Source organism: Camponotus vicinus, unplaced genomic scaffold, assembly GCF_025532165.1.
Source record: "Camponotus vicinus isolate PSW18456_S1 unplaced genomic scaffold, iyCamVici1.0 SCAF_12, whole genome shotgun sequence".
NCBI classification, from domain to species: domain Eukaryota; kingdom Metazoa; phylum Arthropoda; class Insecta; order Hymenoptera; family Formicidae; genus Camponotus; species Camponotus vicinus.
Window position 1 is genome coordinate 1,691,754 of NW_028141948.1, and position 25,697 is coordinate 1,717,450.

A 25,697-nucleotide genomic window follows, 5' to 3' on the forward strand; every position below is an offset into this window, starting at 1 on the left:
ATCAATGCATGACGACAATAACAACCGAAAAGAAATAATTTTTTTCTATCTAATGCAAATCGCGATATATAAAAAATTATTTCATATTAATATATGATGACAAACAATAATAGCAAAAAAAAAAATTTTTTTTAATTTATAATCATTATATTATATTCGTAGGAGGGATCGAAACGTTAAAATTGAAATTCACGTCAAGATTCTCAATAGAAGGAAGCGGTTATTGCAGCTCTAAAGTAGTTCCAAGCTTCTCCTTCTTCTCTTACGTAATTTTTTCCCGTTATTGAAGTATCCTTCCCATCAATAAGTACCGCTTTGTATTCTTGTTGTGTTCAGTGCAACGCTTAGTTCAGCTAGATAAAGAAAGCATTTTATTCGCAAGATAGTGAAAAAAGAAATTCCAAATGTGGACCTATAATAGAATGTGTACCAGTAAAGCGCGTCTTGATGGTAAAGTTGCGATAATAACGGGTGCAAATAGTGGAATCGGTAAAGAGACCGCTAAAGATTTTTACAGGAGAGGTAAATATCGACTTTTAATTTTTACATTTTATGGAATGCGTAATCACACACTCATGCGATATAATTATAGAAACGTTCTCACATAAAAATGAATAAAAAATGTAAAATCAAGTTAATTTGTACGATATTTAAAATCCCACAAAAAAACTATATTTATGTTCTGTTGCTAAGTATATTACTTTCATATAAAACTATACATTTTTTGTTAAGTAATTTATTTGTGTGTACAAAATAATAAAGTCGGTAAATAAGTTATTGTTTACTATTAACTAAATTAAATAAATTATATTTACAATTTTACATATCTTATATATATGTATATTAATATTAATATATAAATATATATAATAAAAATCTAAACTATATAATTCTCTCGTATAAATTATATATTCTTCAATATCAATTTATGTAACATACATTCATATAATATATATTTTCTATTTCATTTAGAGATTATTTTTTTAATTAAACTTTTTGTATCATATTTTTATAAACAATTTACGGTGTAATATTATGTATATATACAGGACTTCTAAAAAATTTAGATGTTTCTTTTAAAGACATTTAGATGTTTTAGAGACACTTAGATGTCTCTTTTTTTGGCCAATTTGAAATCAATCATTCTAGTAGAAATGTCAGTAATACTTTCATAAATAAATATCCAAAAAATAAAAAAAAAACTGTAGTAGAAAAAACCTTAGTATTAAAAAATAAAATAGAATAATTTCACTAATTCTGCCTACATGCGTGATATTTTCATAGATCATTTAAATAGATATAATTATTCCTTATGATATTTTAATAAAACAACAATACAGGATGTAAGTATATATATATATATATATATATATATATATATATATTTATTTATTTATTTATTTATTTATTTATTTATATACAAATAATAACTTTTTTAGGCGCAAGAGTGATTTTGGCTTGCCGGAATCTGGAAAAAGGAAAGGCTGCAGTGGAAGATATAAAAAATAATCCAGATCCGAAGTAAGTATGTGAAATTATACTTAAGCTTGTAGTTATCGTTTTGATATAAATCATTTATTCTAAAGAAAAAAAGAAAAGTAAAAAAATTCGAAATAATAAGTTATAAATTCATTTATCATAGATATTTAGCAGCTCTATTAGCTATTTTAATTATTATAGATAGTTTGATTTAAAAAATGCAAGAAAATTCTGATTGATTTAAAAGATGAAAATAAAATTCTGATGGTTATATATGTACCCAGAGTTAGCACATATTCGTTTCAAAAACGTTTCACAAATGTTTCTTCGAAGCGTTTCATAACCGACTCTTGAAAACGTTTCTGATTGGTTAAAATGTCTATGTGAAAAACGTTAAGAGATACGTTCCTTTTCTGATAAAAAAACGTTTAAGAAACGTTTAAAATATGTTTTTTTTTTTTAAGTTAAACGTTTGTTATACGTTCGTTATATTTAAAATACGTTTTTCTTTAACGTTAAACATTTTCTCATGGAATTAATAAAATAATGCATTCATACGCACTCTAAAAATGAATCAGCATATTATCAATGATAACAATAAATAGAGTCACTAATGCAGCAGTTATAAGTTATTATAGCAGTGTAAATCAATAATATTTTACTGAAAGAATTAGTAATTTTGACTGTTTTAATCAGTAATATTAGATTATAATTTATCTACCTTATATAAAATTAAAAATTTTATTTATATTTACATGCATATTGAATATGTATCTTAAATAGATGATAATTTATTTTACTTTAATAGATAAACGGATTTATTTTACGGATTTATTTTACTTAAATAGATGTATATAATACATATCTTATACATGTAAATATTTTTCTATTTTACTTTCCACATTTTTTGTTTAAAATAATATTTTTAAATATTAGTGTTATTTCAATTTATAATGATTTTTGTTTTATGTAATATTAATATACAATAAATTAACAAACAAAATCAATGAAATAATAAATTATAGGTAAGAATCTTGTAGGTAGAACTACGAAGATTAATAAAAAACGTATAAGCATTATGTATGCATATGTACGTTTTTTTTAAGCATATAATTATAAATCATGACGCAAACGTTCTGACGTACATTTAAATTTAAATATCTATTATATTGGAGCTATCTAATACATACACGATGTTGTATTTCAAGATCTGAGCCTGTCCAACTTTTAACAAAGTGTAATCGATTTTCATGATCAACAAACATATTAACTGATCACCGCATTTCCTTTTTTACTTTTTTTTTAAGTTTACAAGATAGAGAGTTTATCACAGTGAAAACAAATAAATAATGATATTGCAATATACACAATTTATTTTTTTTAAACTTACAAAAATATTTTTATAATTTTTTTAAATATCTATTACATGTATTTCCTTTTCTCTTTTTTTTCTATATTTTTTATGCATAATGACAAAGTTTGGTTATTTTATTCAGATATATATATATATATATATATATATATATATATATATATATAAAAGTAACGATAATGACGTTACTTTTTTCGGTAAAGAGTAATCGTTATTTTTTTTGTCTGTAGCGGTAACGGTAACGTCGTTACATTTTTACAGTAATGGCAACGAATTTAACCGTTATTTTTATCGTTACTTTAGTTATTTCTATTTAATAAATCAGCATGAACAGTTGTAATATTGAATATACGCAGTTACATAGTAAGTGCTTATGGATCTTGTGATTCTACATGATCAATAATAGAAATCAACTTAGCTTAGTTGTAAGTGTAAGTATATCCAATAGCACGACCGTTTACTATATGATTAAGTAACAGTGTAATTGGTTGGATCCAAAGGTGAAAACGAATCACATTTTACTGCTATTTAGTCACTGTAAATAAAATATACCTATATGATATGACATTAATCAACTCAATCGTAATTCTATAATTCCTGATATCTTAGTAATTGAGAAATTTATTCCTATTGCAAAATATCTTGCAAATATTTTGAAAAATTATATATGCAATTTTCTGTACTGATAAATTAAAAATTTCTAAATTACAAATGGAAAATTCAATATTTTGGAATCACAGTGCATATATTGTACAGGAGTAAATTATTTTTACTGTCTTCATTGGATATAGTAACATTTTTAAGAAACGATAAAGAATTTCCGAACGTAACTGATGCCCGGAGTTCAATTGCGGATTATATTATGTCACATTATTTCATTAAGAAAAAATAAAAAGTATAAAATCGTAATAAGAATCGAACAAAATTGGTTTATAAAATATTCTTTACAAGTGATTTATAATATATTCTTTACATTCCTTAAATTTTATATATCACATTTAGGCATCCTATTGATCAAAAATATTAATTTTATAATAGTTTATACAGGCAAATAAAAAGAAAAGATTCTTAGAAAACTTTCAGATATTTAAATATATATAAATGTATATAAATAAGATATTTATTTTATGAAAATTCTTTTACAAAAAAATAAAAATATGTAATTTATAATTATTTTAAACTACGCTAACACTCTATATTTATAATTACTTATATAATAAATTTTTATTAACATTTAGCACAGGCAAAAAGTATAACGATAAGTTAGGCGAACTCGTGATCTGTTCATTGGATCTCACTAACTTAAAGAGCGTAAGAGAATGCGCTAGGAAGATTTTGGCAGATGAATCAGTCATTCATATATTAATAAATAATGCCGGTGTAATGATGACTCCGTATGAAAAAACCAAGGATGGATTCGAACTGCAACTGCAATCCAATTATCTCGGACATTTTCTCCTGACATTATTATTGCTGCCGAAAATACAATCATCCGCTCCTGGCTGCAGAATAATCAATGTGTCATCAATTTGTCATCGCGGTACGTATTAAGAATGAAACATAATAATAAAAAAATAAAATACAAGAAATAAAAGAAAAAGTAATTTATTATTAAAATATAATATCTCGGTTTTTATCTTCTTTTTTTATTAGCCGAAAAAAGAACAAAGTTCTTTTTATTACTTTTTTTACTAAAATATTATATATAATATTAATGTATAATTAGATAATTACATATTAAGTAATCCGTTATTATTTGTTATTATCATTGCAGTTGGGAAAATATACTTCAATGATATAAATCTAGAAAACTCATATAGTCCTATGAAGGCATATGGACAAAGCAAACTGGCGAATATATTATTTACCAAGGAACTTGCACATCGATTGAAAGGTAGAAGAGTGAAATACAAATATACACAATGTAAAAGAAATTACAATTACTCACGTTTAAATAATAAATTATTTAAAAATTAACTCACTCTTACTACTATACTCTTTTGATATGAAGTTGATATAAAGTTTATTTTACATACTATATATTGTGCCAAAATGACATTTTTTTTAGAAAATTTGCATATAGTTCCAATTGTAATCTAATCCAGTTGAAATATAAATTTTAAAATATAAATTTTATTTTTTCAGAAGCTGGGATTAATGGAATAAACGTGTACTCTTTGCATCCCGGCGTTATAAGAACCGAATTAAGCCGATATTATAGTAGAACGATAATTCCGGGTGCGAATTTCATCTACCGGAATATTATGCGGCCATTCATCAAAAATCCGGTACAAGGAGCGCAAACAACAATACATTGTGCGGTTGATGAAAAAGTAGCTAATGAGACCGGTCTTTATTATGCGTAAGAGCAAGCCATACGACATAAAACCTTTTTTACAAATTACAATAATACACAAATGTCAAAAGAATCTTTTTCCTGTAATTTCTTTTTTTATTTCTAAAACCTATCTCTAAAATCTATTTTTAATAAATTTATATATGTTGTTACTCACTCGTTCACTCACACACACACACACACACACACACACACACACACACACACACACACACACACACTCTCTCTCTCTCTCTCTCTCTCTCTCTCTCTCTCTCTCTCTCTCTATCATATTTTTTTTTAATAGAGAATGCCGCGTGTCCAGCCCACAATGGAGAGCGAGAAATGCCGAAATATCCAAGAAGTTATGGGATCTTACTTGTCGACTTTTGCATTTGGAACCTGATGAAAATCTTTCCACATTTTTGCAAACTGTTTCGCTCCAACTTGCTGAATAACATTTATTCGTATAGAATGGATTCATAAAGTAATAAATATAATTTCTTATCTTCGATAAATATTACATTTATAATATATATTATATATGCAAAAACGTGATATATACAATAAATATAAATAGTTATAATATAGATACGAGTTACATGACTTACATGTGTGTCTGTGTGTGAATAAATATTTTTAATGTTTTAATAATAAGTTAACTCCACGCATATAACATTTAATATGTTAAATCTTTAAAATATTATTGTTACTAATAAAAAATAATAATTTTTTATAAAAATAAAAAGTACGTTTTAAATAATTTTAATATATAATCATGACATAAACATTTAATATAATTAATTTTACTGTAAAAATTGAGTTGTGTATTTTCTGTTAACAGAATTTGAAATCATTTTACCTAATCGGAAATTTTTTTTTCCTAAAGATTTTTAATTTAATTGTACTTAAAAATATAATTATATCTAATATATATATACATATATGTGATTTTATATGATCATTAGTTCGTTCGTTTACTGCTACACGACACTATCTATCTCGTAAGTTTAATCATGCGAATTATATAAAGCTTGCAAAGAGTGACAAATACGATTAAAAATATTTTGCTTCAATTTAATTTCTGATACAACCTCGGTGGAGAAACTTCAGATATTAAATTGATTTGATAAATCGAACAAATAAATATCTGGCAAATAAATGATTCTTATGATTCGTATATTATACAGCGTATAATACGCGTATCAGTAGTATACAGTAACACACATTGCTGTAGCGAATGATTTTGGTCTCGTGTAAAGATCATGTTGCTCTCTTACGATTTAATAAAATGCGTATTTTATATGATTATTTCGCGATCGAGAGTCTCGTGCAAAGTGCCCCATGTATTCGATTAATCATAATTAAATCGTGCTTTCGTTGGCGAGTAAGGAAACAATACCACGAGAGGAAACAATGACCACGAGCAAACAACGAAAGATATACAAGAGAGGAAAAAGGAAGTCTGAAAAAGCATCAGACAATGTATAGAGTACATACACATATGCAGTAAGTAATTTATACAAATTATTTGTCATATTTATGTTAATTTCAAAATGGATATGTGTGTGTTGCGTGTTCTTTTTTCATTTCGTCTGTAGTCATTCACATTCTAAATTATCCTATAATATAACATATATAAATGTCATAATACATAAAATATATGTCGTAATATATATGTCAAAATATATAAAATATTTTTGCAACAAATTAATAAAAATATTGCGTCCGATCTTTGCAACATATATAGCGCATTAATATTTACATGCTTTCTGTTATTCGCGCAATGATATTCGAATGAAAAAGATGAGAGAAGCTTCATCAAATTCCTTTTCTAAACGCGACTGATTTAAGAAGTACATTAAGAAATAATTTAATATGATTAATACTTAATTTCATATATGCGCTAAATAATACGCAAAATTGTGTCGCGACGATAGATCTCAAAATGCATATTTGGCAATGTGTACAATTTAATCAAAAATCAAAGTAATAGGAATCTAAGATAATAAATAATCATTTCGTTGCGAGCTTAATAACAATAATTATTATTTCAATAATACTTAGAATCAAATGTATTTCATGCAAGTTACTTAATCGTTCCACTTGATAATCAAAATCCATTTGGATTATGAAAGAACACGCAATAAAACAATTGAATTATGTACACAAATAATTAGCATAACGAAAGGCTCCGTGATAAATTGTTTCATAAATAATCAATTTTAATCAATAAATTAAAATACTTCTATAATTTAATATTCCGTTAATGTATATTTTACAATATATAAAATATTTCGGCGACGTATTATCGATAACACGATGTTTGACTTTGGCAATTTAAAATATAAACAGTAGCGCGCTATGTTTCGGTTTTGTCATCATTCCCACGGTGACTCTCGAGTAATAAGTAGTGGTGAGAAACGCTTCGTATATGGTAATTTTTTTACTAAACACGATTACGATTAGTATCAGAACATAATTTGCTGTAAATATTAATAAAAATTAATTAATTCAAAATTAATTAACGACATGAAACTGTATCGTAACGATAAATCTTTATCGAATCGCAATCATTCATTACTGCGATTAAAAATTGAAACAAGAGATACCGAAAAGGGGATAAGAGAATTAATTATGTTATCTTTCGATCATTGATGCTTATTATAATAATATTTCCTTAACAATATTAGAATTAAATATATTTCGACAAATGCTTTAAATTTTCTCAATCCTTGTTAATTAAACAATATACAATTTAATCGAGAATCGATTAAGTGATAGGAATCCAAAATATTAAATAATCACTTCAATCGTTGCGATCTTTACAGACAATAATTATTATTTTAATACTTAGAGTCACAAATATATTTCATCTGTGTTACTTTATCGTTCTACTTGACAATCTAAATATAATTTGGATTGTGAGAGAACACGAAGTAAAACAATCGAATTATAGATGCAAATAATTAGCATAACGAAAGGCTCCGTGATAAATTATTTAACTAATAATCAATTTTAATCAATAAATTAAAATACTTCTATAATTTAATATTCCGTTAGTGTATATATTATAAAATATTTCGGCAACGAATTGTCGATAACACGGTGTTCGACTTTGGCAATATAAAATATAAACAGTAGCGCGCTATGTTTCGGTTTTGTCATCATTCCCACGGTGACTCTCGAGTAATAAGTAGTGGTGAGAAACGCTTCGTATATAGTAATTTTTTTACTAAACACGATTACGATTAGTATCAGAACATAATTTGCTATAAATATTAATAAAAATTAATTAATTCAAAATTAATTAACGACATGAAACTGTATCGTAACGATAAATCTTTATCGAATCGCAATCATTCATTACTGCGATTAAAAATTGAAACAAGAGATACCGAAAAGGGGATAAGAGAATTAATTATGTTATCTTTCGATCATTGATGCTTATTATAATAATATTTCCTTAACAATATTAGAATTAAATATATTTCGACAAATGCTTTAAATTTTCTCAATCCTTGTTAATTAAACAACATACAATTTAATCGGGAATCGATTAAGTGATAGGAATCCAAAATATTAAATAATCATTTCGATCGTTGCGATCTTTACAGACAATAATTATTATTTTAATACTTAGAGTCACAAATATATTTCATCTCTGTTACTTTATCGTTCTACTTGACAATCTAAATATAATTTGGATTGTGAGAGAACACGAAGTAAAACAATCGAATTATAGATGCAAATAATTAGCATAACGAAAGGCTCCGTGATAAATTATTTAACTAATAATCAATTTTAATCAATAAATTAAAATACTTCTATAATTTAATATTCCGTTAGTGTATATATTATAAAATATTATAATATATAAAATATTTCGGCAACGAATTGTCGATAACACGGTGTTCGACTTTGGCAATATAAAATATAAACAGTAGCGCGCTATGTTTGGTTTTGTCATCATTCCCACGGTGACTCTCGAGTAATAAGTAGTGGTGAGAAACGCTTCGTATATGGTAATTTTTTTACTAAACACGATTACGATTAGTATCAGAACATAATTTGCTATAAATATTAATAAAAATTAATTAATTCAAAATTAATTAACGACATGAAACTGTATCGCAACCATAAAACTTTATAGAGTCACAATCATTCATTACTGCGAATAAAAATTGAAACAGAAGATACATAAAAGGGGATAAGAGAATTAATTATGTTATGATATTTCGATCATTGATACTTATTATAATAATATTTCTTTAATAACATTAGAAATAAATATATTTCGACCAATGCTTTAAATTTTCTTAATCGGCAATCCTTGTTAATTAAACAATCGTTATGTATCACGACATGTAATTATTTTAATCTTTTGATCTTACGATACATTAATACGTTAGATATATGAAATGCATTAATATGTTAAAATATTTCAACATGAATTAATAATAACATATTATCCGATCTTGGCGACATAAACAGTACCGCGGTAATGATTTTATTTTACGATCTTGTTATGCGAATTTAAATTTATATACTATATTACAAAACAAATTCCAAATTATATATATTATATTATATATAAAATTGTATATAATATAATATTATATTATATTATATTATATTATATATAACATTATATATAATGTAACCCTCCCATGGGGTACACCTTGTCGCGGTGGGAGGGCTTAGTACTTGGATGGTGCCTTGAGGTTTATCTTAAATTTTTCTATTTATGATAAATCTTAAGATGCCTGAATGGGAAGCTAAGTACCCTTTCGCGTCGTCGGTGCCGTCAACGTGCCGCGGACGGCAAGCGCTTCGTTACCGCGTTTTCGCGTTGTAGTATTCTCGCATTGTATCGTCGCGTTTTCGCGGAACTTTTGGACTTTTTCATATAAAATCCCAATTTCATTTATTGTCACGAGTCTCTACTTCCGATGCCAACTAACTGGGATGTTTCGAGTTTGCACACGTTGTGCTATGCAACGTACACTCGCGCTTCGTGCTTCGTGCTTCGTCAAGTGATTCGGCCCGAATTAGTTAGAACTCGATCGATTGTTCGGAATGGTCGTCAATGGGTCCCTTCTCTTTGCTCGTCTACAGCCACACGCACTGCGTGTGTTAACCCTGTCGAGGAGTCGAGTGGATTCCCCTAGGCACGATTTTCGCTCGGTAAAAGGGGTTGCCTCCCCATTTTCTAAATTGCTGAATGTTAGCATTTAAAAAATGTGGGTATCCTCTTCTTTTGCCGTCTACCAGCCTGGTGTAGCCATGTCCTGCAATCGCGGGAAACTTCGTGTTCCGGGCGAAGCACCTGAAATCGTGCTTAGCGGGTCCAGGTTCGATACGAGATAGGATAATTATGCGCGAAAAAGAGCTGGTGAACTTCATTTTCCTCTATTTCGTCAATCGTTTCGTCTTCTTTCCGGTTCGGGCCTAATCTTTGCTCGTTGTACCGTTGCATTCCCGACCTCTTGGCTCGAAGTTGATTCTCGTGAAATGAAATGGGATTTTCGTTCGTACCGAAACCGGGAGTGTCGTTGGAAGTATATATATATTAAATATATACATCGCGCGACCAAATTTTTAATCGTACCGAAATAGTGCGGGAGTGCCGTTCAGTATCGCGCGTAAAATAACGAAAATAGCGATAAAAATATCGCTCGTGAGTGCGGGAGTGTCGTTAAAAGTATCGCGCGTCAACAACATGAGTGGAGGAGGAGGCCTGGGAAAGGCATCTTGCATCGGCGGAGCAACCTGATGGTGAGTATCTATTATTTGTATATCAATTGTTATAAATCGTTATAAACGAACAATAAATCGATCTTATTATTTAAATGAATTAAAAAGAAAATTAGAAAGAAAGATTTTTATAAAAATCATATAAAACTTTCTATTTAAAAAACAGTTTCAAAAATTTATAACATTTTTGCACACGTGTTTATTTCTGCTTATTATTTTGTCACATCGGATATAAAATTCCGCGCAATAAAAATTTTTTGAAATATTAATTGCATTTTGTGAGCATTATTATAAATGAATTTTATATTTGTATGTTACAGACAACGTAGCTTCGAAAACAACAACTCCGCTGTTGCGCATCAGTGCCGGTGAGTGAGAAAAACTTTTATTTAATTTTAAGGTAACGGATTCGTAGATATTGTAGATGTAGATGTAGATGTAGATTCTAGATTGTAGATAAATCCGTTGCCTTAAAATGGATGAGCTAAGATAGATTAAATTAAATAACTTTTAATAAATTCTTTCGAATGCTTTGCATCTATTGCGAAAGTATATTGAAGTATTAATTAAAAAAAGAGAATCAAGAAAAGAAAATTTTTTTGTAAAGATTTTGTCTATTTTATTAAATAAAAAACACGCATTAATAATTTTATCAGTTTTATCAATTTCTGATGCTACTTTATTTTTATAACGCGCACTTAACTTATTCTAATTTCTTAGCTCATCCATCATAGAATTTGTTTGTAGATATTGTTTTTAGAACTTTAACTTAATATAAAGCCAAATGATTAATTAATTAAATAATTTGTAATATGATAAAAGTTATACACACATTAATTTTATATTTTATTAGAAAATATAATATATAGAAATTTGTAGTAATTTGGCTTTATTTGAGTTAAAATAAAGTTATATTCAAATATTTAACGAACGATCGTAAAATCGAGCGATCGTTACGATGAGCGTGAAATATTTACGCTTATTTGCCGATAATTGGTCGGTAATTTCGGCAAACGAAGGAGTGTTTATCTCCTTTTTCGATCTCTGATTAGAGATCGAGCGACAAAGTGGCCAGGATCAACGAAAAGTAAGTTCAACTGGCCTGAAGAAAAGTTTTACGTACAATAGTACGTAATGTCGAACATTTATTCACGCGGTTAGGGCACGCGGTTAGGGAATGTAATTAGGGACGTAATTAAAATATACGTGATGAGAGATAGGCTCTCCTCGAATAATTTCACTTAATCGAGAAATAGGATTGTTAAGGCTATTAGGTGATCATTAAGATTTTTTTAATTTTCCTTTCAAGAAGTAGAGGATTGTTAAGGCTATTATGTGATTAATTTAGGTGATTAATACATTATGTATTTTTTAAAGAGACAGGAAATGTAGGGTTAAATAATATTAAGAAAAACAGATTAATAAATATTTCAATAATTATATTATTAATATTAAGAATTTTTAGGGGGTCAATATTTTTTTGAGTGTTTTTTTATAGGTATTTTATTTATATGAGGATGAAAATTAAATTATTAACACACAATAATTTTTATAGTAATACGAATTTTTTTGCGAAATTTTATGTACTTATGTAATAGGAAATTTATGTACTTTTATGTAATACGAAATTTTATGTATATGAAAAATTTAAAATACAAATTTATATATTAAGATATTTTTTTAGTTCAATATGGATAGTAAATTTAGTATATTTATGAATTTATAAGTCATTTTTAAATGTAGGAATTGAAAGATTTAAAATAGATAAAGAATGAGTAGAATTTATAGAAAAGGATTTATTATTAAAATTTACAAAAGGTTTTAATTTAAATAATATTTTTAAATAATAATTTTTAGAAAATTTATATATTTATATATTTATTTATTTATATATTTAAGATTCTAATTTAAATAATAATTTTTATAAAATTTATATATTTATATACTTATATATATATTTATGTATTTATGTATATATTTAAGGTTTTAATTTAAATAATAATTTTTATATAAAATTTATATATTTATATACTTATATATATATATTTATGTATTTATGTATTTAAGGTTTTAATTTAAATAATAATTTTTATAAAATTTATATATTTATATCTATTATAAGAGTAATTTCATTAATTGTATTTCATTAATTATATTTATATAAATTTAACTAAATAGCTTATATTATTAAAGTTTAATATTGAAGATATTAAGAAAATTATTTTTTTTAGATATTTGTGAATATATATTGTATATATTGTATATATTGTATATTGTATATATTGTATATATTGTATATTGTATATATTGTATATATTGTATATTGTATATTGTATATATATGAATAGAAATTGTATATATATTTGTATAATTGTATTTTGTATAATTGTATATACATATATGAATTTAATTATATGTATTATATATTATTTTTCTAATAAAAATATAATGTTTTATTATTAAACTGTATAAATTAAACTGTATAAATTAAAGAAATAAAATAAAATAAATCATTAAAATTTTTTTAATATTCCTTTTAAGAAGTAGGATAGTAGTTTGTTAGGGCTACTCCATATAATGCTTACACAGTTCCGGGGGCCCGAGCATTGGAAGACTAAGGAAAGGCGCGTGGGGTTTTTAGTTGGTAGGCCCCGCCGTTAGAACGGCGGGACCGCTAAATAGGTCCCGCCGGGGTGTGCATAAGGAGCATTTTCCCCACGTAAAAAAAAAAAAAAAAAAAGGATTGTTAGAGCTATTAGGTGATTATTAAAATTTTTTAATATTCCTTTAATGCTAAGGAAAATATATTGAAATTCCAATAATCTTAGGGATTAATCATCGCTAATCTTGTCCGGATTATGTAAAAATTTTTAGTAAATTTTATATTATAAAATATTATACATATATTTTGAACATTTTCGTGTAATAAATTATTCCATGTTATAAATTATTTTGTATTACATTTCAAATTATATTATATTTTACATTAACTTTTGTATTAAATTCTGTATTGAAAGAAAATAAAAAATTTTTCCTCCTCGGTGGTATCTCCACCTTAAAGAAGGCATTTGCCGGGTGAGGAGGTTTGAGTACTCTAATGAACCTGAAAGCTATGCCGGCGGTAACATACGCCGATATTCATATAGATTGTTTTTATATTTAGATCATCTCTTAAGTACTTAAGATTCCATTCGGCTAATGAAATGGTCATATAACATTTTCAAACTTAAGACGATCTTAAATATAAGAAGACTATGAATATCGGTCGTAGTTACTGATAGGGTTACCCATGCCGGACAGGTCGAAGGGGAAGAGTCAAACTAAGAGAGATACCAAAATTATATATATATATATATATATATATATATATATAATATTAATATTTTTGAATAAAATGAAAGAAAAAAGGACAGCAATCGAAAAAAAATAGAAAAAAAGCAACTACAGTGATTTGAATATCTATATCCAAGAACAATGTCCATAGAAAGTATTCCGATTCTCTGGATTCCATAGGAAAGAATAAGCAAGATGACAAATGATGATAATCCTTATGATGTTAACACAAAGGAATACAATAAACCATAATAATCCAAGAACTCGAAGAAGAGAATATATTGGATAGAAATGCATAGTGATTGGAAATGATTAGAAACTAAAAGACAGTGTGCATACAGCCTATTTATTAATAATAATATTACTTTGTAATTATATTAAATTTTATAATTCAGTGCATTGTATTATATAAAGTATTAAGCATAAATATATTATGCTGTTATGAAAATTATAATCAAAATATATAAATTAATGTTAATCATATTAGAATGGAACATATGAATTCTTTATATTTTATATAAAGGAGGAGACATTTAAAATATTTTGCAACTATCTATATTTTTCGAATCTTAATTATAAATACTCTAGAAGAATCAATGATTAATTTAAATAAAAAATTCTATACATGTATTATTAATTAAATTTTTAAATAATTAAAAAAATGATTGATGAATATCAAAGATCAATTTACTGTTAATTAAGAAAGAAGATTTATAGAAATACGGTTAAAAATGTTTTTTAACACTACAGCAGGTATTTTGTTTTTTTGTAAATAAAAATATAAATATGACAATGAATATATAGAAACTGAATATACATATGTATATATATATATAGCACTGGTGTTACCGACATTTTGTGCGCATAGCACGGAACACAACCCGAAATTGTGCCCATTACATGTTACCCACTGAAAACATTCGTGGATATTGATTTCGTAGTTTATATGCACGTTTTTATATCTATAGAGGGCGCATACCTTTCTAAAAGCGGACCGTCGCGATTTCGCTGATTTCACTTGTAATCCAAAGGCAACATAACCCTTCTATAAAAAAAACAGAATTGTCAATCTCTCCATCAGTTTCGCGAAAAATAAACGTGTTGTTTGAATAAATAGACGATTTAATAAACGCAAAGATGCCGGATCATTTGGGAGAAGATATGCGAAAAGTGAAGAACGAGGAAGAAAAGGAAGAGAAGGAGATAAAATGTGAGTTGTAGCTCTCTCTGACTCTTTTATGTCACATTCACTATGTCATCTTATTTTCTAAAAACTTCTTTGAATTTTCAGCATTGGATGAAGGCGACATTGCTTTATTGAAAACATATGTGAGTTTAATTATTGTTAAAAGAATTTTAAAATTAGATATGATTCAGAGACAAATACATTAATCGTATGAAAATGTCATATTTCAAAAATTAATATTCTTCTAAATTTCTAGTACATTAACATATGCAATAATAATTTTTATAATAATCAGGGCCAAGGACAATACACAAAAAGTATTAAAGCTGTTGAAGAGGATATACAAACTATCATTAAACGTGTAAATGAATTGACCGGCATCAAGGAATCGGATACTGGTTTGGCGCCACCAGCACTTTGGGATCTAGCAGCGGATAAACAAACTCTGCAGAATGAACAACCATTGCAAGTGGCACGCTGCACTAAAATTATAAATGCAGATTCCGACGATCCAAAGTATATAATAAACGTGAAGCAGTTTGCGAAATTTGTAGTTGATTTAGCCGATTCTGTGGCACCAACTGATATAGAGGAAGGTATGAGGGTAGGAGTGGATCGTAATAAGTATCAAATTCATATTCCACTCCCATCCAAAATTGATCCTACGGTAACAATGATGCAAGTAGAAGAGAAGCCTGATGTTACTTATAGCGATGTTGGTGGCTGCAAAGAGCAAATCGAAAAATTGAGAGAAGTTGTTGAAACGCCATTATTACATGTTAGCATATAATCATATTTTTTTAGCAATTTTTTTTCTTTTTAATAAAGTGCCAAAAATAAATAATAAAAATTAATTACAGCCAGAAAAGTTTGTTAATCTGGGTATTGAGCCACCAAAAGGTGTTTTGCTGTTTGGACCACCAGGTACAGGAAAGACTTTATGTGCCAGAGCAGTGGCTAACAGGACAGATGCTTGTTTTATTCGTGTGATTGGTTCAGAATTGGTCCAGAAATACGTTGGTGAGGTAAGTCAAATCTCACGTAAAAATCCAGTTATAAAACTTTATATATAAATTGCGATACATGACAATTTAATCTTTCGCAGGGTGCTAGAATGGTAAGAGAACTATTCGAGATGGCGCGAAGTAAGAAGGCCTGCTTAATCTTCTTCGACGAAATCGATGCCATCGGTGGTGCCCGGTTCGACGATGGTGCCGGCGGCGATAACGAAGTACAACGTACTATGTTGGAACTGATCAATCAATTAGACGGGTAAACTATCTTCGTCTGAATGTCCGATCTTATGATTTAATTTTTCACAATTTATTTATAAATGAGTTCATCATTGTTTTAGATTCGATCCACGCGGCAACATAAAGGTTCTAATGGCGACAAATAGACCGGACACGTTGGATCCCGCGCTGATGCGACCGGGTCGTTTAGATAGGAAGATAGAATTTGGCCTGCCGGATCTCGAGGGACGCACGCACATCTTCAAGATCCATGCGCGCTCGATGAGCGTCGAGAGGGATATTAGATTCGAGCTGCTCGCACGTCTCTGTCCCAACAGCACAGGCGCTGAAATTCGATCCGTTTGTACCGAAGCTGGCATGTTCGCGATTCGTGCACGACGCAAGGTTGCCACGGAGAAAGATTTCCTCGAGGCGGTCAATAAGGTCATCAAGTCGTACGCTAAATTTTCCGCGACACCCAAGTATATGACTTACAATTAGAACGTATCCACGATCCGTTTAATTTTCATGCCTCATAAGTTAATATTAGCGAGATATAAATCTTATAATTATTCTATTGCTGTATCTATTAAAGATAATCAAGAAACTCTATCAGATAATCAAGAAACAATTTCGTTTTAATAAACTATTTTTTTCTCATACAAAGATCTTCGAGAGTGTATTGTAATCCCAATATCTAGATTTTTCTACGCGTATAAGTCTTCGAATTTTATTTTAATCGGCTTATCAGGTAAATTTATTAATAACGATAGTGAATCGAGGGATTCTCCACACCATGTAAACCGCAGATTTCTGCATATCTACAAAGAATGTGTTAAATTATGAAATTGCGTACTACGATATCTCTTTAGTGTGTAGCTTTTAAAATACGTACCCGAAGTAAGATGACTTGCAAGTTCTGTTCCGCGAATCGTCTCGCGATACACGATCGTGGACCGTGACCAAAGGGCAATACCATATATGGATTTATAGATTTTTCTTTTATAATCTTATCTGTTCCATCATTACTATCGCGTAACCATCTTTCTGGTATGAACGAATTTGGTTCGTCAAAATATTCAGGAAGTCGACAAATTACTTGGTTTTGCGTGACAACGACTGTCTGAAACATTTAAAATATATTTTCTCTCCACACAAAGAGAATTTTTCTCTTAAATATATATACTTCTTTTTTTAAAATAAAATATTTAATTTTATATAAACAAAATATAATATTACCCCTCGGGGAACGCGATATCCGCTAAGAATAACATCGGTTTGCAGAATACGGCCTATTCCTACAGAGATAGGATTCATGCGGAAAGTTTCCTTTATTACAGCCTTGGTGTATATGGCGTTCCTCAAAGTCTCTGCTGTTATTGGAGAAGTACGATCTATTAATAAAGCCGTAGCTTCCGATCTCAGTTTTTCTTGGACATTTGTATTTCTTGCTAGATGATATAAAGCGAATGCCGTGCTATATGTTGTCTAAAACGAAAATCGCATGTTCCTTGTTACACTTTCGTTGTCTGTGGTAGATATATTTAGGAAATTAATTCAGAAATTAATTTATAATTCTGCGTATAAGATACATAATTAATTCTGAAAAACTCTTACGGTATCCACGCCAGCGAGCAACATATCACATGCCATGCCCACGATATCCTTGATATCTAAAGTTTCATTTTTCAAATACTGCTCGAGAAGTGATTGTTTTCGACAAATTGATGTGTCCTGATTTCTCTGAGTAACCATTTCCAGCGCTACTCTGAAAGGCAATTGAAAATTATAATAAAATTGCGTATAAATAGTGAGATTTTAATAGAGATTGATTTCACAATTGTAATTGTCATAAGTAATACAAAAAAGTAGTACATCTCTTTATGAAAAAAGTAAAATTTAAATTAAAATAAAATTATCTGCATATATTTTCTTGTCATCTCTTGAAAAAATTCAATTAAAGTTTATTCATTGATAATGTCATATATTTCATCTATTGCATATGCAATTTTACTTATATTATTGCCTTTTTCGAAAAAAAGATGATGTAAATATAAGATTAATTACGACGATATTTGTATATTTAAATATTATTATAATTAATTTTTATAAACTCACTCTTCCATATAATTTTGGGCTCTGCGCAGTTTTTTGTACAATGGTGTTTCGAAAAATCGCCAAAGCATTGGGCCGTTGTCTAGTTTCAAAATTGCGCTATTTGTCGTAAATGCTGCATTGATAAGTCTTGAACTCCGGGAATTTTCATGTCTTTCTTCTTCTGATAAGCTCTTCATTCTTATGTCAAAGACAACGAGACACAGCACTGCCATTATATAAACAAAGTAAATTGTAAACAAAATTTATATTCATTGGAGAATCAGTTATCTTATATTTTACGTGCTCTTATTTTAACATGAATCGCTTTAAACTAACTAATTTTAGTAGTTTTTTCATAAATGAAATATAATTCGCCTTAATAATCTTAATAAAATCTTACATTCAAGGAAAAGACGCGAGAATAACGGCAAGAAATCATCGGTTTTTTCACGAGAACAGAGCCGTACGAATTCCTGAACAACGAGATCGGTATCCTCCAAATAATCGATGACGTTTTGTGGTTTACTAAGGACCTTTTGAAATTCACGGCGTAATCTCCACCATTCAGTGCCATTTCTAATTAAAAAATTAAATTTTTGCATGTATTTTTAATTATTAGTGGAACTCGAAACAATTTTATCTGGCTCTGTGGACTTTTCTTATATTACATGCGAAATTTTGTAAAAATCACAGAAAAATTCTTACGTGACTATAAGACCTCCACTGTTGTAGATGTTACTTCTGTCTGTTCTATACTTAAGAAGTGCCAGGTGAGATCTTCTTTTGGGATGTAAGCCCGCTTCGGCTTTGAAAATTTTCGCGATATCTTCCGGTCGAAACACCCATACCACTGATTCACCTGGTACTATTTCTTCTCGTACTAAAGGTCCGTATCGCTTTAGTTTCAATAAACCATTCATATGCATTTTAACGAAACTGTATTCACCTACGTCATTGACAGTTAGTAAAATTAGTTTATTATAAAATTATAAAATGGAAAGATATATATTTATATTAAATGTAAGAAAAAAATATAAAGTAAAAATCGATAGAATTAAAATGGGAGTCCCATAATTCAGTAGAAATAGAAAAAAATTGAAAAAAATTTAAGTTTCACACTCCTATCGCAAATTTAATTTTGGAAATTTATAATCCAACATCATAATAATACTTTTCTTACCGATGAAAGGCAAATATTTGTACAACGTGCCAATAATGGGTAAAGATCTCGGTCCCGGAATGTCTTCAAAAGGTTTCGGTTCGTTTTCTTCAACATGACTTGAATCAGTCGCGCAAGATCGAACGTATAATTTCTTAATCGTTCCGTTTCCTATACATTGTTTCACTCGCGTGTACATTATTGTCCTATTTGTTTATCAAATGTATATATTTTACACGTGTATATATATTAAGTAAATAATGTTGTCGCCAAATGTTACACTTTTTGAAGGAGAACTGTAAATAGATCACCAGAGAGAAACAGGTTTCAGAATCTGTACAGCCTACCTGAAGTCTCGACCGGTCAATGATTTTCTACCTCTCGTTCTTCTCCGCCTTTCGTCTAATCTTCCAATCTCGTTCTGAATCGTTGGCATAAATTTGATGCTGGAAAGATAAAACCTGCATATCGTTTTTTAATATTGCTTTTAAGGAAACATGAGCGTACTGACGTATATTGCTGACTGCTAACGCTGACTCTTGTAACTTTAACGAAAGACTCTCTGACACGATATTAAATATTTACTTAAATATTAGCTGTCTATAACATATAGGTCCATACATATAAGACTCGAAATATCTTCTACTTTATCTTTGATAGAGAACATATAAACTTGTATTCACATGTAAAAGTCTATAAAAGATATTATTTTAAATAAAAATAAATTTTCATGTGTGAAAATTGTCGCAAAATTGTCGTACGAATTTAATATAGATTTATTTTGTTAAAATAGCAACAGTTTAGAATATTGTAAAAGAAAGTTTACAATCAAAATATTTATATAATAAAATTTAAAAAGTATGTAATAATACTTTTATTAAAAATTTACAATAAATAAATCATTCTTTTTATTTAATATTATTTTTAAACAGCTTTAAATTTTGAATAAATAAGAAATTAAGAATTTTATACATATATATAATGGAATTTATTGTTAACGGTACTTATATTTATTGTATATATGTGTATTATGTATATTTTATCAAAATTATATAATTTTCTTTTTTCTTTTCATTTTTTTTAGCACTTGACAGCGATAAGCCACAGTAAATATAAGTACCGTTAACAATAAATTCCACTTCGCACTGAAGAATCAGATACTGCACCTTTCTCCTGTACCGTTTAGTCCTCGTTTTTGCTGTGTTCGCGAAACATTTCGACTGACTGATCGATAACAAAGTTTGATTAAATGTTGCTTTAGAGTGGATTTAACAATCAAGCATAACGAATTTATTGAGACAGATAGTGACAATTGCGTTTAAAAAAACTGTGAAGTAGCAATTGAAAACTAGGTAAAAGAAACATTGCAAAAATGTGGCTGTTCCACAGTCAGTGCACAAGTAAAGCGCGTCTCGTAGGCAAAACAGTGGTTATAACGGGAGCGAATACTGGGATCGGCAAGGAAACTGCCAGAGATCTCTATAGGAGAGGTATTTTTATACTTAATGCAGCTTATAATTTTTAAAATTTTAACAAATGCACAGCTTTTTGAAATAGCTTTTTGAAATGTATTAAATTGAGAAATAGAGAGAGAAGAAAGAGAAATTAATCATATTTTAATATTAAAAATATTTAATATTAAAATTTAATAGTTTAATCAATTTCACAAAATGCTTTATTATTTCATATATTTTAAATAATATGTATGCCATACACAACAACGTACATATTTCGCGATTAAAACATTATAACATAATTAGAAGAACCGTCAATATATTTAAAAATTATCTTTCTTAATCAGATATTTAATATATACTTCATATTGTTTATGTAGTTTCGGAAGTCCTTTAAAAATATAATTTTTATATCACATCTTAACGAATTTTTAAATAATTTTATTTTAGTTTATATCTTACATTTGATTATTTATTAATATAGTTACATAAAATATATGTCATTATATGTAATCAATAAAGAACAAATGATTATTGAAAAAGATAGATAATTTTTTGGTTTCTTTAGCCTATATCTCTATGAATATGACTTATTTCTTTCTATAGGTGCAAGGGTAATTTTAGCCTGTCGAGATTTACAAAGAGCAAACGATGCACTAGAAGATTTGAAAAAAAATCCACCTTCAAGGTAAGAATAAATCATCATATAATTTGATAAACATAATTGTTATTAAAACATCAAATTTTTAACATTTTTTTAGATTGTTTAATATGATTTTTATAATTATAATTTGTTGATTAATAAGCTAATGATATTATGTATATTTAAAATTAACATTTAATAATTAACAATAAATAATTACAAAATAATTATTATAATTGTTGTTTATGAGATAATGCAATAATTTCCAGAGCGGATAGAGAACAATTTCAAGGTAATCCAGGTGAATTAGTGATTTATCGATTGGACCTCTCTAGTCTAAAGAGTGTGAAAGAATGTGCTAGGAATTTGCTGACAAAGGAATCGGCTATTCATCTGCTAATAAATAACGCCGGTGTGATGATGTGCCCGCAACAAATAACCGAAGATGGATTCGAGTTACAATTACAGACAAACTACATCGGCCACTTTCTTCTGACGCTTCTGCTATTGCCAAAAATGCGGTCTTCCGATCCTATCTGCAGGATATTGAATGTATCATCGCGTATTCACATTTGTACGTAAATTTAATAAGTTATGTATAACTTACCTTAAGTATATAATTTATATGTAAATATAAGTTTAGTGATATAAGCAAAAATTACTAATGAGCAATAATTTTATATAAGATTTTAGTGTAAAATATTATAACGTTAATCTAATAATTAAGAATGTCATCTAATAATTAATATCTAATAATAAAAGAAAATGACTGATATATCATGACTATTAATATATTGCAGTTGGTGCTATACATGATGATTTAAATTTGAAAGAATCATACACTCCTCTTAAAGCTTATATGCAAAGTAAATTAGCGAACATATTATTTACCAAGGAACTTGCTCGTCGGTTAAAAGGTAAATGATAAAGCTTATTAGATGAAAAACTGAAATTATACGTTTTATCATATTTTATAACACATTAAAAAGTACAATCAAATCATAAAAAATTATCTTAAATATTAATTTATCCCATGAGCTAAATGTTTCTAATAATGTTGTATGATGTGATACGATGATCTCTGTCTCTCTTTTTTTAATCTCTCTGCTATAATGTTGAATTATAAAAAGGATAAACAAATTTTCTAAAAAAGATTATTGTGGAAATAATTAATAAATCAAAATTATTTTTTTTTCAGAAGCGAATATTAAAGGAATAAATGTATATTCCTTACATCCTGGTGTCATTACAACAGAATTAGGTCGGCATTTTAGTAGAACAATATTTCCAGGTGCAAATGCACTTTTTCGAATGATTTTGCGACCAGTTTTAAAAAATCCTGAAGAAGGTGCACAAACGACAATATATTGTTCGGTGGACGAAAAAACAGCTAACGAGACTGGTCTTTATTACCAGTAAGGAAAGAGAAATATATTATATAGAAATTATTTCTTACAAAAACTAATCAATAAATATAATGATAAAAATTAAGTTAAATAATTTTTAGAGTAATATGATATAATTTTATCAAAAGATAAGACATCATGTATGTTCTTTTTCTATTCCTATTATATAATATAAATTTTAGTTTTATATGAATTTTAGTTCTACAATATCTTTTATATTTGTATAAATGATATCTCTCTCTATTTTTATGTACATATTTCTCTACATATGTGTTTATATTATATAACAATTTTTAGTGATAATTATATGTGCTTTTCTATTCTTTCTACATATATATATATATATATATATATATATATATATATATGTGTATATATATTTCGTTAAAAATATCTTTTTTCAGAGAGTGCAAAGTTGCAACTGCACAATGGCGAACTCAAAATGATCGGATTGCTAAAAATTTATGGGATCAAACTTGTCGGCTTCTACATTTGAAGCCTGATGAAGATTTTGACACGTTTTTGAAAACCATTTCAAATTACTCAATGAATCATATATGAATGCATAATATATGATTAAATAATCAATAATATATATGACTGAATTAATGATATAAATTACTTAGCATTAAAATTGTTGTTGGAATAATATACAGGGTGTTCGGAAATTTAATCGACAAATTTTCAGAGATTGTCGGGAGCACCATAAGAATCATTTTTTGCAAATGAACCTGGGGTCGGAAACGCGTCATTACATCGCTACGGCATACGGAGTGATCGAAAGAGTCGGGACCTCGAAATTTCACAAAAAATAGAAGTTTTACAAAAAATTGTTTCAAACAAAAGTTGTAGAGTGTAAAAAGGTCTATTTACTGGCGCCATGTGTTTGACCTTGGACGGCGTCGCCAAGGTCACGACAAGGCCACCTTGAATTTTTGAAATGGAACCCTCCACTTTTTATTGCATATTCTTGCCCTTCTTGAGACCTTTTCAAAGCATTTTACCAACTTTAAGTAAGCCGTTTCGAAGTTATCGAGCTTTTCATGGTAAGATGTCTCGCCCACGAAGGCAAGAGATCCAAACACAAATTCGATTGGAAGATGATCTAACCAACCATGACAAGATCGGTGGCTGATCCAGCCGATGAAGGCAAGATCGGTGCCTGATCCAGCCAACGAAGGCAAGATCGGTGGCTGATCCAGCCGATAAAGGCAAGATCGATGGCTGATCCAGCCGATGAAGGCAAGATCGGTGCCTGATCCAGCCAATCAAGGCAAGATCGGTGACTGATCCAGCCGATGAAGGCAAGATCGATGCCTGATCCAGCTAATGAAGGCAAGATCGGTGGCTGATCAAGCCGATGAAGGCAAGATCGGTGGCTGAATAAAAAGTAGAGGGTTCCGTTTCAAAAATTCAAGGTGGCCTTGTCGTGACTTTGGCGACGCCATCCAAGGTCAAACACATGGCGCCAGTAAATAGACCTTTTTACACACTACAACTTTTGTTTGAAACAATTTTTTGTAAAACTTCTATTTTTTGTGATATTTCGAGGGCCCGACTCTTTCGAACACTCCGTATGCCGTAGCGATGTAATGACACGTTTCCGACCTCAGGTTTATTTGCAAAAAATGATTCTTATGGTGCCCCCGACAATCTCTGAAAATTTGTCGATTGAATTTCCGAACACCCTGTATATATAAATATGAAATAGGATACTCCACACCACATGCAGCATATAAATTAAATAATTATATGTATACGTTATATAAACACATACAATTTATTTTCAATAATCATTTAATTTATATGCTGCACGTTATATATCATACACATGTCAGACACATATTGGACCTTAATAATTAGTATTTTAAATTATATTCTCTCGCAAAGAAATTATTTTTCTTTTCTCATGCGTTATGTAAATTAGTTTTTATTACATATCATTTTATTATAATGTTAAACGAATTCAACGGCATAATTTGCTAAAATAAAATATATTTTTAAACATATTAAAAGTCTTTGTTTTAGTTGTATTTTATTAATAAGTTTATAATAAGTTATTAATAAGTTAATGTTTAATTCCACACATATTTTACATTTTCTATATAGATATTTAATATACGTCCCAGTATTGTTATTAATATGTAGCTACTATATTTGCTAAAAATTTACAATTATTTATTAATTTATAAATCCTAAAAAATAGTCAAACTGTATAAATTTTCCTATCGAATATAAATCGCA

At 28.4% G+C, this 25,697-nt stretch overlaps 4 protein-coding genes across 6 annotated transcripts; 3 read left to right on the forward strand and 1 right to left on the reverse strand.

The window, feature by feature from the left end:
* Positions 1-200: 200 nt before the first annotated feature.
* On the forward strand, positions 201-5,776 carry LOC145963403 (retinol dehydrogenase 11-like). The gene is made up of 6 exons (XM_083085315.1): positions 201-522; positions 1,440-1,521; positions 4,090-4,391; positions 4,626-4,745; positions 4,997-5,213; positions 5,494-5,776. Exons 1-6 carry the CDS (start codon positions 405-407, stop codon positions 5,642-5,644), a joined length of 990 nt encoding a protein of 329 aa, XP_082941441.1. The 5' UTR covers positions 201-404; the 3' UTR covers positions 5,645-5,776.
* A 9,480-nt stretch (positions 5,777-15,256) lies between these two features.
* Positions 15,257-18,118, forward strand: Rpt1 (26S proteasome regulatory subunit Rpt1). The gene is made up of 6 exons (XM_083085310.1): positions 15,257-15,486; positions 15,568-15,605; positions 15,758-16,240; positions 16,323-16,487; positions 16,568-16,734; positions 16,817-18,118. Exons 1-6 carry the CDS (start codon positions 15,414-15,416, stop codon positions 17,193-17,195), a joined length of 1,305 nt encoding a protein of 434 aa, XP_082941436.1. The 5' UTR covers positions 15,257-15,413; the 3' UTR covers positions 17,196-18,118.
* Positions 16,511-21,401, reverse strand: Dib (Cytochrome P450 302a1, mitochondrial). Of its 3 annotated transcripts, none has more exons than XM_083085308.1 (10): positions 21,117-21,401; positions 20,298-20,396; positions 19,972-20,156; positions 19,497-19,737; positions 19,192-19,367; positions 18,813-19,017; positions 18,312-18,462; positions 17,934-18,182; positions 17,590-17,817; positions 16,511-17,515 (listed from the first exon to the last, which is right to left on the reverse strand). In XM_083085308.1, the coding sequence occupies exons 2-10, from the start codon at positions 20,384-20,386 to the stop codon at positions 17,402-17,404; spliced, it is 1,638 nt and encodes a 545-aa protein (XP_082941434.1). In that variant the 5' UTR covers positions 20,387-20,396; positions 21,117-21,401; the 3' UTR covers positions 16,511-17,401. The 3 variants fall into 3 exon arrangements, with proteins under 3 accessions (XP_082941434.1, XP_082941432.1, XP_082941433.1); XM_083085306.1 differs by having other exon boundaries at positions 20,298-20,411; XM_083085307.1 differs by lacking the exon at positions 21,117-21,401 and adding an exon at positions 21,071-21,088 and having other exon boundaries at positions 20,298-20,411.
* LOC145963401 (retinol dehydrogenase 11-like) lies at positions 21,080-25,422 on the forward strand. The gene is made up of 6 exons (XM_083085311.1): positions 21,080-21,440; positions 22,011-22,092; positions 22,317-22,621; positions 22,848-22,964; positions 23,246-23,462; positions 23,858-25,422. The coding sequence occupies exons 1-6, from the start codon at positions 21,323-21,325 to the stop codon at positions 24,012-24,014; spliced, it is 996 nt and encodes a 331-aa protein (XP_082941437.1). The 5' UTR covers positions 21,080-21,322; the 3' UTR covers positions 24,015-25,422.
* Positions 25,423-25,697: the final 275 nt, after the last annotated feature.

Bases quoted from the DNA above. Each gene is read 5' to 3' on its own strand.
- Dib (XM_083085308.1), bottom strand. From the start codon at position 20,386: ATGCCAACGATTCAGAACGAGATTGGAAGATTAGACGAAAGGCGGAGA. The intron at 19,738-19,971 runs GTAAGAAAAGTA...TCAATGACGTAG, and splicing joins CAAATATTTGCCTTTCATCG to GTGAATACAGTTTCGTTAAA. The intron at 19,018-19,191 runs GTAAGATTTTAT...ATATAATGGCAG, and splicing joins CTCGCGTCTTTTCCTTGAAT to TGCTGTGTCTCGTTGTCTTT.
- Rpt1 (XM_083085310.1), top strand. From the start codon at position 15,414: ATGCCGGATCATTTGGGAGAAGATATGCGAAAAGTGAAGAACGAGGAA. The intron at 16,488-16,567 runs GTAAGTCAAATC...AATCTTTCGCAG, and splicing joins TCCAGAAATACGTTGGTGAG to GGTGCTAGAATGGTAAGAGA. The intron at 16,735-16,816 runs GTAAACTATCTT...TCATTGTTTTAG, and splicing joins CTGATCAATCAATTAGACGG to ATTCGATCCACGCGGCAACA.
- LOC145963403 (XM_083085315.1), top strand. From the start codon at position 405: ATGTGGACCTATAATAGAATGTGTACCAGTAAAGCGCGTCTTGATGGT. The intron at 523-1,439 runs GTAAATATCGAC...TAACTTTTTTAG, and splicing joins TAAAGATTTTTACAGGAGAG to GCGCAAGAGTGATTTTGGCT. The intron at 1,522-4,089 runs GTAAGTATGTGA...ATTAACATTTAG, and splicing joins AAAAATAATCCAGATCCGAA to CACAGGCAAAAAGTATAACG.
- LOC145963401 (XM_083085311.1), top strand. From the start codon at position 21,323: ATGTGGCTGTTCCACAGTCAGTGCACAAGTAAAGCGCGTCTCGTAGGC. The intron at 21,441-22,010 runs GTATTTTTATAC...TTCTTTCTATAG, and splicing joins CAGAGATCTCTATAGGAGAG to GTGCAAGGGTAATTTTAGCC. The intron at 23,463-23,857 runs GTAAGGAAAGAG...ATCTTTTTTCAG, and splicing joins GAGACTGGTCTTTATTACCA to AGAGTGCAAAGTTGCAACTG.